General features: G+C 37.5%; 2 protein-coding genes across 3 annotated transcripts; one reads left to right on the top strand and one right to left on the bottom strand.

Moving 5' to 3' along the window:
• Positions 1 to 930: 930 nt before the first annotated feature.
• Positions 931 to 10,358, top strand: LOC126381995 (golgin subfamily A member 4). The gene is made up of 8 exons (XM_050031667.1): positions 931 to 1,144; positions 1,617 to 1,689; positions 2,336 to 2,472; positions 2,566 to 2,664; positions 2,798 to 2,995; positions 3,122 to 3,205; positions 3,294 to 6,617; positions 7,010 to 10,358. Exons 1-8 carry the CDS (start codon positions 1,061 to 1,063, stop codon positions 7,031 to 7,033), a joined length of 4,023 nt encoding a protein of 1,340 aa, XP_049887624.1. The 5' UTR covers positions 931 to 1,060; the 3' UTR covers positions 7,034 to 10,358.
• LOC126381996 (uncharacterized protein C9orf85 homolog) lies at positions 8,620 to 19,070 on the bottom strand. Of its 2 annotated transcripts, XR_007569005.1 has the most exons (6): positions 19,012 to 19,070; positions 11,522 to 11,644; positions 11,010 to 11,330; positions 10,683 to 10,786; positions 10,298 to 10,510; positions 8,620 to 8,648 (listed from the first exon to the last, which is right to left on the bottom strand). XR_007569005.1 is itself a non-coding variant. In XM_050031669.1 (5 exons), the coding sequence occupies exons 3-5, from the start codon at positions 11,319 to 11,321 to the stop codon at positions 10,363 to 10,365; spliced, it is 564 nt and encodes a 187-aa protein (XP_049887626.1). In that variant the 5' UTR covers positions 11,322 to 11,330; positions 11,522 to 11,644; positions 19,012 to 19,070; the 3' UTR covers positions 8,620 to 10,362. The 2 variants fall into 2 exon arrangements, 1 of the variants encoding a protein (XP_049887626.1); XM_050031669.1 differs by having other exon boundaries at positions 8,620 to 10,510.
• Between the last annotated feature and the right edge of the window lie 217 nt (positions 19,071 to 19,287).

Raw genomic sequence — 19,287 nt, forward strand, 5'->3', positions numbered from 1 at the left:
CCGATCGATGAAGAACCGTATGGAAGCAGTAATTAGAGCTCGGGGAGGGAATACAAGTTATTAAATAAACGTTTTTTAGCTTTTTTTTCATTTACGTGTGTTGTTTTATCCATTTCCTTTATACTCCATACGGAATAAAAATGACTCATTTAACAAAATACGAAACCTATGAAAAATTCATTTAAATTTAGAACATTAACATTAAGATTTGATAAGCTCATATTACTCACTATTAAACGACATTTAACATTTATTCCTAAATGTACACATTTTTCTGATAATCCTGACAAAACGTAAACTTGCAAGGTGTTTCGATTTTTTTGATGAGAAGTGTATTTGGTCTTTGCTTCTATAAAATCATAACTTTGCGATAACAACACTGGTTTATGACATTACTAGAATGCCAGATTAAGAATATTTTGTGCAGTTTTGGGAAAACATCAGTTCACATCAGTTGGAGGAAAAAATACATTTTTTCAGCCAATCCAGTCCTTGTCTTATATTATATATAATTAAATGCATTAAAAATACAATATGTTTATTTATATTATATTTCTTTTTATGCAGTAAATTAAATACTAAATATCTCGCATAAACGACAGTACAGTTTTTCGACAGGTATCGTTTTTGTTTATTTTGCAATGTGGGACTTTCCACGCTACGATCTCAAAAAAAATAGATTGTGCAGACATAGATGGCCCAGGCACAAGATATCTTCCACCCATTATTATTCTGACCAAAATAAAGAGAAGCAATACAAGTATCAACACAACTTTATATTTTAACTGAACCGAATATCAAGCAAGTTACATATTCCTCTGCCTATATTATACTTATGACTTATATTGAGGACTCTCCTGTAAATGGGGGAATTCCATAATATATGTCTAGCAACCCTGCTATCATCGATGTGTCATCATCAAATGTCATTTCATGTCTGTCTGTCATTTATTTTATTAGTTTGCGTTTTCACTTTCATTCTACTGTGTAATATACCGTGTCCGTGAATTATCTGCAATATTCAATTAAATGTAATGTGACTAGCTGAACGCGAGTGAAAATGTTCAAGAAACTCAAAGACAAACTAGCTGAAGAAGTAAAATCTTCTCCACAGAGGATTCAGCAGTTCGCGCAGGCTGCTCAGGTGAGTCCCTCGTCCTAGTTTTAATGTGTATTTTTGATACCATCCAACTTATGTTCTCGTTAACACAAATGGAAATAATAGCTATTAGTTTATATCCTCATCATATGGGCCAATTCAGCGATATTTTGATGTGCTTTCAATACATACAAATAGGTATATTTGTATGTATTGTATTTGGTACCATGTTAAATTTTCTGACTCTTTAACACATTTCAAAATAGGTAAATCTCATAAATAACCCGCAAATAATTTGTTCCATAATTATCCCTATTTACAGCTTCGAAGGTATACTGCTGCCACAGTACATATTTGTTATCTAAAATATAGATGTACAGATTTAGATAAGTATTATGTTTAGATATAGAGGCAAAGAGAACTTGTGTACAAAGAGATAGTTTCCCATATTTTTTTATGTACATATATCTAATCTAATCTAGCTTATACCATTTATTTATATATTATTTATTTGTAGGCTGCAGTTACATCAGCATCCAGCAGCATTTCGGACATAACAAACAATGATTTGTTTTCCATTGGGGATAATGGTAAGTCATGTTACTGCCTACTTCAATGTTTATACAAAGTACTCAATTTTGTTCAAGTCACTCATTGTATCCTTTCTATTTGTTATCATCATCATCCTTAATCTATTTGTTAATTAAGTACAAAATGCTGTTCCGGGAGCAAATAAAAGACATAAAACTCGTTTAACTGCTTGTTTACCCGGGCTTGTCGTAAAATCCGATAGAGATTCTGTCCTTTCTAAGATGATAGAAAATTGTTATAAGCAATGGCTGATCCCATAAGGTTCTCATGTCCATCTTAGGACTTATCAAAAGTGGCTGCAAATTGTTTTTGATTACTTGTGGCTCTGCCCATCCCATTTGGAATTACAAGTTTTGAATCTGTGTATGTATGTATAAAATAGCTCCTTCATATTGACTTCCCCTTGTATTAACCTCTTACAATAAATAGATTTATGTATGCACTAAACTTAGTACCTATTATTGAGGAACCGTTTTGTTTTCATTTCAATTGTAATATTTAGTTGGTTACATTACCATTGTATTTGTTATCAGACCTTAAACTGTTTCAGCCTAAAAGGTCATGGTGGCCTGAGAAGATTTAGGAGGTTTCACCACACTATATTATGTATGTCAGATGTGAGAATATTATACTTTTAAATTTCAGATAGTCAGCAAAGTCGTGCAGTCAAATCGTCCCCAAGCGATTTCAAAACTACATTCCAAGATGTTTCCCTTGGTCAAGCTGCATCCATGCAAACCAGCACAGATTCTATGGACTTTGTCTCTAGTCAAGACTTGACCGTAAGTAATCTTTATATTTCGTATATTTATATCTTACGATTATTTTTATAAATACATCTGCAATGTATGTCACTTATAAATTCTCGTTTACAGGAGAATCAAAGACAAAGAAGACTTTCAAACAGTTCATTTGCTAGTGATGTGTCCTTCAGATTGCCTAGCTATGAAACTCCATCTATGTACCACTTACAGGTTAGTTTTATGCTACTTTACTTTATCAAGATTTATTTATTTATAATGTATTTAAAAACAGGAGAACTACTTGATATTGGAAATTTCATGTTTACTGTACATTAAATCAATCAACTACTTTGTAAAATTCCAGTCTGATATGGAAGTATCTGCCAGTGAAGCGGAAGAGCGTGGTTTCTCTGGCGGCAATGTCAGCCTCGACCGCGTCACGAAAGAACAGATATATGCCGCGTATAGACGTACGCAAGAGCGATACACTAAATATCGAACACAGTACGCCGATTTAGCGCGACACTACAAACTTCTGGAACGAGAAAACGCAAAAGCAAGGGTATGTATATTGTTAATCCAATGCTTAGCTGGAAAAACTCATAAGCCTTTATATGCCAGTTGTTAGAGTAACAGAAGATAAAGAGATAAGCTGCTGAATTAATGTTTCAGTGTCTGTTTTTTTCAGAGTGTCTTGGTAGAAACTCAGGATAAAGCATTGAGAAGAATATCAGAATTGAGAGAACAGTGTACATTAGAACAAAGTGCAAAGGTAGATTTTCTGTGTATTTTACTTAAATAATACTATATAATTGTTACATAGAAATAGACTATTTATCTTCTTCTTTCCTAAATTACAGGCACATTTGGAAAAAGCACTGCGCGTTGAAATAGAGGAGAAAAATTTGAAAATAGACACTTTGAATACAAAAATAAAACTTCTGCAGAGTGATTGTCAAGACCAAGATGAAAATAGGAATACAGCAGCAGCAAATGAGAACAATGTCCAATTGATCAGCTTTGACAGTGAAAGTAATCAAACAGCTGATGAATGTAGTAACGTAAATGAGTCCACAGAAACAGTAGCATTGAATACTAAAATCGAAAAATTAGAAAAATTGCTTACTAAATACAAAGATTCACTTAAATCTACAAAAGAGAAATGTGCGCAATTAACAACAGAAACACAAATTTTTGCTAGCGAGTTGGAGTCAAAAAATAAAGAAATTGAGCAACTAAAGGTCAAAGTAGAAGAATTACAAGATGCTAAAAAACAAATTGAAGAACTGAACTATCACAATGAAGAATTACAAAATAAAGTAAATACATTTGATTTTAACAAAAATAAGGAAATCACTACTCTTGAAATAGATCTCCAAAAAGCGCAAGCTGAAATAGCTCAACTTCAGAGCAAAATTGAAGTATTTACTAAACGTGAAGAAGAATATGCTATTTCTTTAGCAGAAAATAAACTAAGTATTCATAAAGAACTCGAGAACAAAGAAACAGAAATAAAATCTTTGAAGGACCGTTTGACCGAGAGCAATCAGGAAGTTCAGTCACTAAATATTGTAATAAATGATTACAAGAATAATATTGCGTCATTAGAAAATGACACATCCAAACTCAAAATCGAAATTCATGAACTTAAGTCAATAAAATCGAAATTTATGGATTTAGAATCCCAAATAGAAGAACTCACACAAAAGTGTCAATCTTTAGAAAATTCGAAAACTAAAGCAGATGAAGAGTACAAGTGTCTTCAGTTGCAGCTGAAACAAGAAACCGCAGAAAAATTGGCTATGATTGATAGAAATACTTATTTGGAAAACCGAAATTCACAGTTGTCTGAAGAAAATACGAAGAAGACATCTCAAATAAGCAGTTTAGATAGTGAAATGCAAAAATTGAAAAAGGAGAAGGAAAATATTGCTGAAGGAGACAGTTCTCAAAAAGTTAAAACTATGGAAGAAATTGAAATTTGGAAAAATAAATGTAGTGGACTTGAATCGGAAATCCAAGAAGAAAGAGATGAACTAGTAAAACTACAATCTGAGATTGAAAAATTACTGGCAAATCATGAATCAATACAAAGACAGAACTTAGACCTGAATAAACAATTGAATGACTTGAAAAATGAAAATCAGATATTATTGCAACAACAATCGGATAAATTAAATATTAAAAAAGTTTGCAATAACCTTCTTCTTCAAATAAATGATTTGAAAGAAGATATTTCTCTTACTGCTCAAGACACAAATTCGCTTAAGAAATGTAATTTAAGTGAAATGACTAAATTAAAAGAAAGTATCAATGAGTTTTTACGCAATATACCTCAAACAGATGAGATTAACAGACTGAAAGCTGCGTTTGAAGAACATAAAAGCCTCCACTCTTCTGCACGAATTGAAATAAAGCAGATTTCACAAGAACTTCAAGATGTTTCAGAGCTACTGAAGTCGGTGAAAGAAGAAAACAGCAGACTTAAATTGGAAATAAATGCCTACGAATTGCAAACACGCGAAATGGAGGAAAACATAATTAAATATAATGAAGATTGCGAGCAAGCTACAGAAAAATTAAGGTATGCTAATGCAGATAAGCAAGAACTGGAGGATAAACTACAACTGTCTAATGTGAAATGTCAACAACTTCAAAACACAATTGACCACAATATCAAAGAATACTCTATATTAAAACAAGAAATAACCAATATGGATGAGAAGATCAATAGTTTGGAAAAACACAGTGTAATGCAAAGTACTGAAATTAAATCTTTAAACGAAAAACTAGAAGACAGTGATCACAAATTAATAAAATTGCAAGAAGAAAACAAGTCATTAGAAGAACAATTAGAAGTGTCTAATGTCAAAAGTCAGGAGCACCAAAACATAATAGACCAAAATATTAAGGAATGCTCTACGTTAAAACAAGAAATAGCCAGTGTAGTTGAAAAGCTAAATAATTCAGAACAAGACAGAGTACTGCAAAGTACTAAAATTACAGCCTCGAAGGAAGAACTAGAAGACGCAATTCATAAATTTAACTTTTTACAAGAAGAAAACGAAGCCTTGCGAAAAGAGTTGAAAAACTGTGAGAGAAGTCAAGAACAAACTGTAATATTACAACAAAATATCACAGAATTGACTCAAGAAAATAATTCGCTCAAAAGACAAACTGAAGGAATTGCAAACAATGTGAAAGAGCTTGAAATTGAGCTAAGCGAAGTACGTAAATCACATATGGAAATAGAAAATGAAAAAGATCACTTAAACTCGATTATAGAACAATTAGAAAGTAATGAAAAGGAAAGGGATCGGTCTGACAAAGACACACAAACTGCTAATACAGATTCTAAAGACGAAGAAGAAACGTCTGTTGTAAAGGTTCAATTTAATGAACTATCGCAACATGGTCCCTCAGACAATACGTCGATCGAAAATACAGACACCTATCGGTCTATAATACAGGACAATGATTTACTAAAAGAAGAAAATAAACGTTTACAATCAGATGTGACAGGGCTTCAAACATACTTGGCTAAAATATCCAAGGAGAACAGTGAGTTAAATGATAAATTGCGGGAGTTCATTGCGTCGAGTGAAAACTCGCCTGACAAAAACGAAATGCTTTATCAAAATATGACTGAACTAAAAAATGAAATAGAGATGGGGAAAGAAAAACTCAATGATTTAATTAGAGAAAATACTTTGCTTGTAGAGGAAAACTTAGAACTGAAGGATCAACTTAATTCTCAAAACTACGTAAATCCGTCAGCATTGACTGAAGACAAATTGAAAGATAGAGAATATTTCGCTTTGAAAGAAAAATACACAAATGTATTAGACGCAAATAATTCTTTAGAAAACAGGATGGTCGAATTAGAAAACATGAATAAATCAGTCACTGGAAGTATGATGCAAATGCAAGAAAATAATGAAAAACTGAGATTATCTAATGAGAAATTAGAGAGACGACTAGACGAGGCTCTTGTAAGCTTAAGACATTTACATTCCCTACAAGAAAATACAGAACTAGAGTATTTGAGAAACATACTTTATGAGTATCTTACTGGTACTGGTGCACATTCCGTCACATTAGCTAAAGTATTAGCAGCAGTTGTTAAATTTGATGACAGCCAAACTCACATGGTCCTTCAAAAAGAAAAAGAGCGTCAAGGATTTGTGAGTATCCTTCTCTGACATTATTACATTTAGTTTCACATACACTGGGTGTTAGTGACATCGTAACGAATACTGAGGGGGATGATTCAGACCATGATTCTGAGTTAAAATCAAGTGGAATTTTCCGTCGCAAAATTCATGATTTTTTTAATTATTTTCAATTCTATACTTTTGCGATCGAAAATTCCACTTGATATTAACTCAGGAATGTTTTCGTAACGATGTCACTAACACCCTGTATACCTAATACATCTTTGTTGGAATGGACGTCAAGATGGGAGTATAACTATTCAGCCTATCTGATATGTCTATCATAGAAATGATTGTTGTGAAAATACAAGAAATTAATATTACCAATGTTTTACCTACCATTAATTATTTTTTTATTTCAGTTACGGCAATTGGGACTTCTATGATACCAAGTTGCACTTAGCATGCAGCATACACAAAAACTACGATAGTTAATTATATAAATTTAATTATTATAGTTAATTGTAATTTGTATCATGTAAATAGGGATTTATTTAACAATAATAATATTATGTAAACAGAACTAAATATTTTTACTCTAATGTAACAGCAATGGTTACTTTTCTGTTGTAAGTAGTTATATACCAACAAAATATATTAACAATCATGTTATAATTTTGAGTTATTTATTTAAATTGAAATTATTTTTAATAGAACCTGTTATATACAGGTTAAGGATATTTATTTAAACTGAGTGTCTTAAAGTTACTATGCAGGGCTACTAAGTAGGTATCACTAAAAATAATGGTTGGTACCTATAGGCACAGCCGTTTTCGCACTAGATTCTCCCATCCGAACCAAGTACGTCAAATGACGAACTGATGACAGATCCGGCCACTTCGGATGACAGACTCGCATCGGATAAGAATCGTAGTGCGAAAACAACCCTAACGTACGACATTTAACTAGTGAGAACAAACAATCATTAAATGTGAAAATTAACGATACTTAACGACTTTTAACATTACTTGTTTATGATAAAGTTTAGATTTTTACCTTTAAACAAAGTAAATTTTTGGTATTGGTATCATTAACAAATTCAGGGGTAAAATAATTTTTTTACTAAAATTCTCAGAAATACCGATTTATTCTACGCACAAAGTACACACCACAAACAAAATGGTTATACACATACAAAAAATAAATTATTTTATATCTTCAGTTATTTAGAAAACAATGTTATAGATATAACGAGACCCTTAAAGCAACATGGGAAAAGAGTAGTCATATGCAGGTGTTCCCATAGATAGTGTTGGCACATTTGTGCAATCAGAAACTATTTCTATCCTAGCAACTGATCTTGTCAGATATAAATGTTAAGACAAAGGACAGCATCACAGGACAGGTGATGTACACACATAGCCTCCTTTGTCTTTAATATTGTCACCGTCCTGACGCCTTGTATGTATGAGAGCCATACATACCTGTCTGTATCTACCCTATGTAGCTGTCCCATAAATAATGGAACAAACATAAGTGAAGAAGAAGTCATCATTATGAAGAAGATATCTTACATAATGATGTATATTAAAGGTCATCCAAGTTTTTTAATGCTGTAGCTTCAATTCATATATTTTTTGGATCTTTTTTGTGAATTAGAATAGTGTATCTATCTGACACAGTTAATTGTTTAATTTACGCGCCTGCAAAAACCAGCCAGGTTTTTATTTTTTGCTGAGAAATAATGCTATGGCTTGCCCCCATTCACCGGAAGATCATATTGAGGATCTGAGCAGACCACAACTCTTCCATAAATATTGTTATAGTCAAACATGTTTCTATTTGTATAAAATATATTCAAAAAGTTATAATTAAAGTTATTATAATAATAATATAATTTTTAATTTGTACCTTAATGTTAATAATTAACTAGTGTACTTGTTAACAACGAAATTATCAGTGTTCCCAGATACATTAATTTTGTTTTTTTTTTAATATTGGTAATAATATTATAGATACTATGGATACTAGATTTTTAATGTATAATTCATTTATTAAATATACACTTCTCATCAAAAAAATCGAAACACTTCCGTTTTCATTGTTTCTGTCCGAATTTAACACAAAAAAGAATTCATACGATGAAAAAAAATACATAAATGTATAGCTGGCAGTTTGGCCATTACAGTAATAAGCGAAAATTCTAAATTCAAAATTAGAATTTCATTTGTTTATCTTATAAACGAAATGAATCACTGTTTTGAGACAAATGTGTGTTTAGGGTTGGAGTACATTTAGCGTTTAAAAACTAAAAATTGGCGCCTATCCTTAAACTTTTTGTTTTTTATTTCAATACTGTGACTTTGGGACGTCTGAAAAAAGGTTTTTTTTCTAAAACGTATGGATACTTCGCCCACAGAAGCCGCCCAAGTTGTGGCATTGCTGGATTCTGGCCTTAGTCAGCGTGTTGTGGCTGCAAGACTGCATCTAAGCCTGTCATCTGTTCATAGAGTCTATAAACGTTATCGGGAGACTGGTTTGTTCACGCGCCGTTCAGGATCTGGCAGGAATCGGGTTACTTCTGAGCGAGATGATCGATTTATTGTAACAACTTCTTTAAGAAATCAACGCCTTAACGCTTTTCAACTGCAGCAGCGGCTTCGTGTTGTACGAAGGGTGGCTGTAAGTGACTCTACAATTAGAAGAAGGTTGAAGGATCGTGGACTGGTACCGCATAAGCCAGCAAATGGGCCGAAATTAACTGCAGACCATCGAAGAGCGCGCCTTAACTTTGCACGTGAGCACCTAAATTGGTCATACCTACAGTGGAGCAAAGTTCTCTTTTCTGATGAGTGTAAAATTATGCTGTATGGTAACGACGGAAGGAACAAGGTCTACAGAAGAGACGGAGAACGCTATGCACAATGCTGCATTGAAGAAAAGGTCAGCTATGGTGGCGGTTCGTGGACGGTTTGGGGAGGAATCAGCGCCGACGGTAAGACAGAGCTTGCTTTCGTGTCTGGGCCACGTCTGCCTGCACTAAACTGTCATCGGTACGTCGAAGAGTGTCTCGAGCCTCATGTGATGCCCTATGCACATTTTATTGGCAACGGCTTCATATTCATGCACGACAATGCTAGGGCTCACACCGCGGGCGTCGTACGACATTATCTTAACGAAGTCGATATCTCTATTATGGAATGGCCAGCAAGAAGCCCGGACATGAATCCCATTGAACATCTGTGGGATGAATTAAAGAGACGAATTCGAGCAAGAGATCCTGCCCCAGAAACACTTAGCCAGCTGCAAGATGCAATCTGGAAAAGAAAATCTGGAAAAGGAATGGGACAATATACCACAGCATGTGATCGTGACTCTCATCCGATCGATGAAGAACCGTATGGAAGCAGTAATTAGAGCTCGGGGAGGGAATACAAGTTATTAAATAAACGTTTTTTAGCTTTTTTTTTTCATTTACGTGTGTTGTTTTATCCATTTCCTTTATACTCCATACGGAATAAAAATGACTCATTTAACAAAATACGAAACCTATGAAAAATTCATTTAAATTTAGAACATTAAGATTTGATAAGCTCATATTACTCACTATTAAACGACATTTAACATTTATTCCTAAATGTACACATTTTTCTGATAATCCTGACAAAACGTAAACTTGCAAGGTGTTTCGATTTTTTTGATGAGAAGTGTATTTAAAACATTAACTTTTATAGCTGTTGTAAAAGAGAAATATACCTGTAATTAAATCTTTACTTTACTTTTCTTCATCACTATCACTTAAAAAGTCCATATCATCATCATCATCAATATTAGTATTATTAATACCAGCAGTCAGTTCTTCAATGTGAGACATCAACTCAGGAGTTATTTTATTTTCACCATCATCATGTTTATTTATAAACCTGTAAAATTACATAAAATTATGAATATGGTGTATCACAATCGTTGTAAGTTCAATTCTGTGGTATCTGTCTACCTTAACGGAAAAAGGACGTGAACTTATGTATGTATGAATATAAACCTCTGTAATTTTCATTACAAAGTAGTAAGAGTCAGAATGTTGTCAATACACACCTAAGTATTGATCGACGCTTCCTTTCTGGTAACATTTTTAGCATTGCCTCCAAATCTGTATTTAGGATTGACTCTGCATTACTTTGCATTGATCCTTCATCATTCTGTAAGCAAAAATTTGTGATAATAATAAAAACTTATGCTCTTTTGTGCCCCGCGTGAACAAAATACAATAAGTACCTAAAATTTTTAAACACAATAAATCTAATAATTAATGAATATGAAAATTAGTATAGGAAATACTTAATGACAGCGGAGGGAGATTAAGAAAATAGAAGCACTGTATAAATATAGTACAGAAACAATTGTAAAGATAAGAAAACAAACTTCTGGGTGTTTGCAGCACTTTGTGCAAACATTCTTATCAGCACCACATTTGGAACACATCACGTGGTATGCATGCTTGACCGTTTTTTGACCACAAGCCACACATTTCCCAGGAGCAGTAAGAGTCTTGTACTTCTTATATTTAATCTTCCAATCAATGATATCCTTGCACCTCTTACATAGTCCTGATATTTCCAAAGAGTTCAATAATTTAGTTTTTTTGCTTGTATCATGCAAGTCGTTTTTAAAAGCTGTTTTATTTTGATGTTTTTGTGGTCTTTTTCGGGACACGTTTCCTCTCGACGTGCTCATTTTATAGATCTGTAAATAATGCTGTAATAAGCATATTTGAAAAACAATTAAAAATCAAACATTCTTAATTTGGAAAACATATTTACGTTACAAGGTTATTAGGTACCTAATAAAAAAGTAACAATGATTAGATTAGTAATTAACTAGTAGAATTGTAATTAACTCCAAGGTTATAGGTTATGAAGAAATTAACAACTTACACAACGTGAGCTCACTCTTTAAAAAATGTTAAAATCAATGACTGTAGGTACAAATTATACACAATCTCACAAAACAAAGAAGAATAACTACAATATTTGACATCACATCACGGAATGACAGACCTCAGAACAATAACTAAAGCATAGAAGGAAGGCTAAAATAGCAACAGAACTCTATAATTCTGCTCTACTTTATCTTACGGAACTGGCGTAATGTTAGACAAAGACGCATATACAAAAATTGTTTCGTAATTTCGTAGGTTGTCACAGGTTTTTCATTGCCTAGTGTTGGGTTTCACTTTAGTAATATGTCGATAAAATTAAATTTACTTACAATTAATGTCGATATTTTTTTTTTCAAGATTTCTTTTTGTAGGATGCAATTATCTTCTTCTTGATGAAAGGAGACTCTGTCTCTGATAGGTAAGTATCTAACCATTTTTGGATTCTATTGTCTGGTTTATATTAGTTTGGAGCTGCAGCTAGTATCGTTGTGATTGCTTTTCAAAAGGTTCCTTAGTTACAGGATTCTGAAAATTTAAATACTTTATCAACATAAATTAAAATAGGTTAAGTACTAGTTAATCCCTACTAAAAAGAGGATACTGCAAAAAATTGCAGAATCATCCTGTCGCAAACTATTTGGTTAGGCAGCGACTGGCTGGTCTCCGGCCTGTCATTAAATGACATTTTTATTGATTTTATGTTTTTGATACGTTATTGTTTTTGCTGTCTTTCTGCGGTGCTCTTGTCGTCAACATTTTTGGTCCTTCGATTCCTTTGATTTTTTATCGGCGTAGTGATTATGGTCATAACTCGAAGTATGAAGGGTTCGGACACCGTCCGTCGGGGCCCGGCGGGTGCTTCGCAGCCTTCGGGCAGCGCACCCCCTGCATCCGCCACAGGTAACCCCGCCTCCGAACCCCTAGTTGAGCCTACTCAAGTTTCAGAAGGAGCACCGCGCTCGACCGCTTCACGCTGCTCTGCGGCTTCCATCGCCGCCCGTAAGCTCGCAGTTGAAGCGCAGTTCGAACGGCGCCAGCTCGAACGTTTAAAAGCGTTTCACGAGCAGGAGCAGAGGGCCGAGGAGAGTGAGCTGCGCGCGGAGCTCGCAGCTCTCGACGTCGCCGCCTCCGCCACGTCAGTTAAGTCTGAATCTATTTTATCGAGTATAAGGACAAGGCAGTCGGTGGACGCTAACGTCACTGAGGTGCTCGAACGTGCCGAGCCACACAATTCAGTAACGCACATACCGCAGTGTGGTCCGACCACCTGCCCTGCGCCACCTGCAGCGCCGTCTTCATATCCTGTACCCCAATCAGACATAGCTCATTTAGCTCACGTACTCTCTAATCTGATTCCGACACAAAAGCCTAGGAATGTGGAGCTTCTTACTTTTGATGGTTCCGCTCAGGAGTGGCTATTATTTAAACATACGTATGAGTGTTCTAAGCATGCATTCTCTGCAGTAGAAAACTTGGTTCGCTTGCGACATGCCGTGCGCGGCCCCGCGCGCAACGCCGTGGCGCCGCTGTTATTCTCCGCCGCCGACCCAGCCGTAGTTTTGGACGCGCTAGAACTGCACTTCGGCCGGCCGGAACTCATCGTGCACCAGGAAGTCGCCAACATTCGCAGCCTGCCCAAGCTGAGTTCTGACTGTAGAGACATTAATGTTTTTGCGTGTAAGGTACGTAATTGCGTAGCGACTATAAAGACACTCAATCAGGAGCAATACTTACACTCACCTGAATTATTTCAAAGCGTGATGAGTAAGCTTAGTCAGTGTACTAAGGTTAGGTGGCTAGACTATGCTAGCCAACACTCTCAGGAAGGCTCATCTACCTCCAAGTTGCAGTTATTAAGTTCCTTTTTGTTAACAGAGGCTGACAAACAGTTGAAATTTGGCTCTCTTTTGGACGTACATTCGCATAGTGAACATCTTGCGTCCGCTCCACGAGCCTCGCTCGGCTTGAAAGCCTCTACGGCCCAGCGTGACAGAGTGCACGTATCTAATGAACATCTTACTGCTTCGTGTTTATTCTGTAAGAAGGCTCATAGCATTAAAGAATGCTCAACTTTTAAAACGCTTTCTGTAGACGAAAAATGGAACTTCATACGTCAAAATAAAATTTGTTTCAGGTGTCTTAAGGGGAGCCCACATAAGTGGAACACGTGTAAAACTAAGCCTTGTGGTTTGGACGGATGTCCACGTCGCCATCACAAGTTACTGCACGGCTCTGCGTCACTTCCCTCTGCGGCAGCGGTCTCGCCTCCAAATACGCGCGAGGGCGAGCCCTGCGCGAGCACGTCATTGCACGCGGTCTCGCCTCCGGTTGATCCAGACACTATAAAAGTGGCAACAGCTCATTCACCGCAACTCTCAGGCACCGTTCGTCCTCAAGTTCTTCTGAAAGTCATCCCGGTGGTGGTGAGCGGTCCCGCTGGCGATTTTGACACATACGCGCTGCTTGACGACGGTAGCACTGCCACTCTCATAGACAGTGAGATCGCGTCGCGTATCGGCGCCGCCGGCTCAATAGAGCGTATGCGAATCGATGGTGTTGGTGGTATGTCACGCCACACTGACGTAAGTTTTGTGAACTTTTATGTGCGGGGACGTAACATGGATCATTCTTACTTAATTCGGAACGCGCGATCTATTTCGTATTTAGCGTTAAGCGCACAAACAATCGACGAAAACGATGTTCTACGTTTCAAGTATTTGGCTGGCGTAGCTGACGAGTTGTGCTACAAAGACGCTACACCTACTATTCTCATAGGGGCGGCGGATTGGTTCCTTACACTAGGTCGTGATATAAAGGAAGGCAAAGTCGACGAGCCCGTCGCTACTAAAACTTTACTAGGATGGGTGCTTTTTGGTCCTATTGCGAGTGGGTCATCATTATCAACGTCAAATAGTAATATTTCTGTTCATCGAGTCACCTGCTATGAACCTAACAACGACTTATCTCACGATTCTTTAGAAGCTCTCGTTAAAAACCAGTATCATTTAGATTCGCTTGGTGTTTCCGTGCTTCCTACTCGCCACAGCGTCGACGATCAACGTGCTCTAAATATTTTGGGGTCGACCGCGCGTAGAGTTGAAAATGGACGGTTTGAAGTAGGTCTGCCATGGCGTAGTGATTCTTGTACGACTCGTTTACCCGATAGCTATCCTCAAGCTCTCTCCCGTCTTCGATCTTTAGAAAGGCAAATGGCTAGAAATTCAGATTTTGCTTTGGCGTACAAGAACTTCATGTGTGGCATTATTCAAAAGGGCTACGCAGAGGAATGTCGTCCTGAAACGTATTACAATCATTCCAAACAATCTAATTCGTCCGAAAGCGGCCCGAGGTGGTACTTACCGCATTTCGGTGTTTATCATCCGCAAAAGAAGAAGCTTAGAGTCGTTCACGACGCTGCCGCGGTCACTAAAGGTCTTAGTTTAAATAGTTTGCTTCTTACTGGCCCAGATATGCTTCAGTCCCTATTAGGAATTTTATTTCGTTTTCGAGAAGGCGAGGTAGCTCTCACAGCTGACATTAGGGAGATGTTTCCTCAAATAAAAATTCGGGAAAGGGATAGAGATGCACAACGTTTTTTGTGGCGTGAAAATGGTGACTCGTCGGCGCCTGTGAAGGAATTTAGAATGAGTTCTATGATTTTTGGTGCAGTGTCCAGTCCTTGCACTGCAATCTACATTATGAACAAGAATGCTTCGGAGAACGAGTTAATTTACCCGCGTGCCGCTCAATCTGTTCTACAAGATCATTACATGGATGATTTTATAGGTAGCGACTCCGACGTGGATTCTGCTGCTCATTTGGCAGCCGAGCTGGTAGCACTGCATAAAAAGTGTTGTTTTGATATGAGGGCGTGGATCTCTAATAAACCCGAGGCTCTATCTTTGTTACCCAAGGAATTGTGGGCAAACTCTAGTTTTGATGTAAGCTTACCTTCCAATAATGATGTTAGCGCTCTTGGTGTCAAATGGAATCCCTATGAAGACTCTTTAGGTTTTCGCATTGGAGAGTTTAAAAATAACAAGCTCACAAAGCGTTCTATTTTATCAAGTGTTATGCAGGTGTACGACCCGTTAGGTTTGCTGACGTTAGTCACTGTCAAAGGACGAATTCACGTCCAGTCTCTGTGGAGGGAACGTTTAGGTTGGGATGATGAGCTTCCTTCTAATTACACTATTATTTTTAACGACTGGCTTGCGGAGCTTGCATCCGTTAGCACAATACGAATACCTCGATGGTATGTGGGTATTAACTCATCCATTTTTGAGATTCACCTTCATATGTTTTCAGACGCTAGTGAACAAGCTTTTTCATGCGTCGCCTATTGGCGTTTTTTATTTACCGACGGTACAGTCAGGTTAGCTTTGATCGGCAGTAAAGCCTGAGTAGCACCTTTAAAGCCCGTTTCGATTCCGCGTCTGGAGCTTCAAGCAGCTCTTCTTTCAGCCCGTTTTGCTAACACGATTAAAGCTAGCCATCGACTGAAACCCACGCGTACTTATTTTTGGTCGGACTCCATGACTGTCCTAAAGTGGCTTCGTACTGATGCCCGAATTTTTAAGCCATATGTGGCTCATAGAGTTGGTGAAATTTCGGAGACTACGGACGTCACTCAATGGCGTTGGCTTCCAAGCAATCTTAATGTCGCTGATGATGCGACAAGAGCAAAGAGGACTTCCGTAGACTCCTCCCATAGGTGGTTCACCGGTCCACCCTTTCTTCTCTGTTCCCCAGAGGAGTGGCCTTTAGAGCCTTCTAACATTGAAAACCTATCAGACTCGTTCTTACAAGAGTTAAAATCGTCACCTCGTGAGATGATAGGTTTTCATCGTGATCGACTCCTTCTATCACCACCTGTGCCCGTCGTGTCGCGTTTTTCTAAATGGCTACGTCTTTTAAGAGCCACCGCGCGCGTGATTTTTGCCTGTCGAAAGTTTCGATCCTTTGTTCAACCTACCGATTCTCTAAATTCTAAATTATATTCTAATACTGACTCTCTTTCAGATGTAACGTCCTTTGATATATCTTTGGCAGAAAAGAGCTTGTTACTCGCTTCACAGCTCGATAGTTTTCCCGAAGAAATCGGGTGCCTAAAGACGTCCGCACCCTTTTCAAGAGATAGTCGTCTTCGGAAGATCGCTTTAAGTGTCAGCGATGATGGTCTGTTGCGCCTGAGTTCCCGCATTCTTCGTGCTCCAGGAATCAGCGCCGATTCCAGGTCGCCAATCGTTTTGGACGGACGCCATCCTGCCGTTCGCCTTATTCTCCGTCACTTTCATGAAAAAGCCGGTCATGCCAATCAAGAACTAATTTTAAACGAAATAAAGCAACGTTTCTATATTCTGAAGTGTAGATATGCTATAAAGGCCGTAGCTCGGGAATGTTTTTGGTGTAGAAAACGCAAGAATTTGCCTTACACCCCACCAATGGGTGATTTACCTAAGGAACGTCTAGAACACCACTGTCGCCCTTTCACTAATGTGGGCCTCGACTATTTCGGACCGATCGATATATCGGTTGGACGAAGGCGTGAAAAACGTTATGTGGCTCTCTACACATGCTTAGTTGTCAGAGCAGTGCATTTGGAAGTCGTAGCAAGTCTCTCTGCAGATGCTGCAATTTTAAGTCTGCGACGTTTTATCGCTCGCCGTGGTTGCCCCAAGAAGATTTTCTCCGACAACGGCACAGCATTTGTCGGGGCTTCAAATCAGCTGCAGCAATTTGGAGCAGACCATCAAATTGAGTGGCGTTTCATCCCACCTTCGGCGCCATTCATGGGAGGCTGCTGGGAGCGGCTTGTGAAATCAGTCAAAGCTGCTCTATCTTCAACACTTCGAGAAGTAGCTCCGAGGGAAGAAATCCTCTTCACTTTGCTGTTGGAAGCGGAGGCGCTCATTAATTCACGCCCGCTCACCTACGTGTCTTCTGACCCTGACACTATAGAATCGTTAACACCATTTCACTTCATCTTGGGCTCATCTTCGAATACCGCATGGTTGGGCTCTCGACTGGACGATTCCGATCTGATAAGAAGATGTGATTGGAGACGCACGCTGCGATTGGCGGACCATTTTTGGAGGCGGTGGATAACCGAGTATCTTCCTTGCTTGGCGCAACGACCAGCGGCGAAGCAAAGTATCAATTTCAAGGTGGGAGACGTCGTCTTGATTACAGACCCCAATTTACCTCGTGGCAGCTGGCCTTTAGGCAGAGTGGCAACTCTTCACCCGGGTGCGGACGGGACAGTGAGGGTTGTGGATGTTACGCTCCCAAGCGGGGCGTCAATGTATCGCCCGACGCGAAAGTTAATTCGTCTGCCGGTAGATCAGTCCGTTGCTGCAACTAGGACTTAGTGCTTCGCACTGAGGGCCCAGAATGTCGCAAACTATTTGGTTAGGCAGCGACTGGCTGGTCTCCGGCCTGTCATTAAATGACATTTTTATTGATTTTATGTTTTTGATACGTTATTGTTTTTGCTGTCTTTCTGCGGTGCTCTTGTCGTCAACACATCCCAAAGAATATGTAAAAATCAAGATTATTTTGAATGACCCCTCCTTCACAACAATAATATTTTGTAAAAATGTAACCTAATTACCATTTCATCTGTCTGATCCTTAATGTTCAATGTAGGAATAGCATCGTCTCGAAGACGTCTCCACTTCGAATTAGGAACACACATAAATGAATCCGCAGTAAAATGTTTGGAGCAAATACGGCTGTACTTATTTGGAATCCAATTTCGTCTATTAATGCGAATTATCCATTCTTTCTTTTTGTTATCGTCTACAGGAAATCTAAAAATTAAAAGTATCGATAATTTTAGTACATCACTATGGACAATCAACATAACCTCAAATCAATTCCGTATTTATCGATAAAACGTATAATATAATGGATATCTCAAATATTTTATGCTACAAATCTATTCAGCAAAACATATTACTTTCCTAAAATTGTTCAGCAGTTCACATTTCACTAGAAAATTACAAAAAACTTACCGATGAAACGACAGAAGTTGTTGGCTATTTTCTTTTCTTCCTGGATGTGAGCTGCAGCCCCATACCACACAAGACATAATGTCACTGAGTCAAGACACTCAATTATTTGATATAAATAAAAGTTTCTTTCCATTTATTTGGAAAAATATTGTTAAATTACCACTTAAAACAATCTGAACACAAGACACTCGTAAACAAAGTTCACGCGACCGTACAAATAGTTCGGTAAATATAAGTAAAATCTTCTTATGTTATGTTATATTTATTTAGCCGAGTTAAAATGAGTCCAATAGGTCCAAATGACATTTCATGTTTGGACAACCTCGGAAAAAATGAAGCAAAGAGCGAATCATTTGTCCTTTTCTCACTCATAGTTTGTGTCGTAAGCTAGAAGAGAGCCGGTTTATAGTTTCTGAATTCTTATTTTAGCCTTCCTTCTATGCTTTAGTTATTGTTCTGAGTGACAGACATCAGATTAGTTTTTATTGCGTCGCCCAAGCTCGCCGAGCACAGACTAAGTAGAGTAGACTGAGTAGAGATGCTTGATCATGCTTGCTACGTATCAGACGGAAATGTTCCATAGTAAAAAAATTGCTCTGTGGAAACTGCTCTTATAGAACATGACAGCTCTTGTTTTAAATGGAATTATTTGCCTTGGAAGTTAGTAGCTTCGGGTGGTAGCAATTTTAGCCTTTTTAAACCTAAATCGCCTCCCCTTTTTCACCCTCGTGATAAGATCTAATTA

The sequence above is a fragment of the Pectinophora gossypiella genome, chromosome 3 (genome assembly GCF_024362695.1).
Source record: "Pectinophora gossypiella chromosome 3, ilPecGoss1.1, whole genome shotgun sequence".
NCBI classification, from domain to species: domain Eukaryota; kingdom Metazoa; phylum Arthropoda; class Insecta; order Lepidoptera; family Gelechiidae; genus Pectinophora; species Pectinophora gossypiella.

What these genes read in the sequence shown, in the direction of transcription:
- LOC126381995 (XM_050031667.1), top strand. Translation starts at nt 1,061, where the DNA reads ATGTTCAAGAAACTCAAAGACAAACTAGCTGAAGAAGTAAAATCTTCT. An exon ending in TCTCTAGTCAAGACTTGACC is followed by an intron (nt 2,473 to 2,565) that starts GTAAGTAATCTT and finishes TCTCGTTTACAG; the next exon opens with GAGAATCAAAGACAAAGAAG. An exon ending in CATCTATGTACCACTTACAG is followed by an intron (nt 2,665 to 2,797) that starts GTTAGTTTTATG and finishes GTAAAATTCCAG; the next exon opens with TCTGATATGGAAGTATCTGC.
- LOC126381996 (XM_050031669.1), bottom strand. Translation starts at nt 11,321, where the DNA reads ATGAGCACGTCGAGAGGAAACGTGTCCCGAAAAAGACCACAAAAACAT. An exon ending in AGTGCTGCAAACACCCAGAA is followed by an intron (nt 10,787 to 11,009) that starts GTTTGTTTTCTT and finishes TTTTGCTTACAG; the next exon opens with AATGATGAAGGATCAATGCA. An exon ending in AAGCGTCGATCAATACTTAG is followed by an intron (nt 10,511 to 10,682) that starts GTGTGTATTGAC and finishes GTAATTTTACAG; the next exon opens with GTTTATAAATAAACATGATG.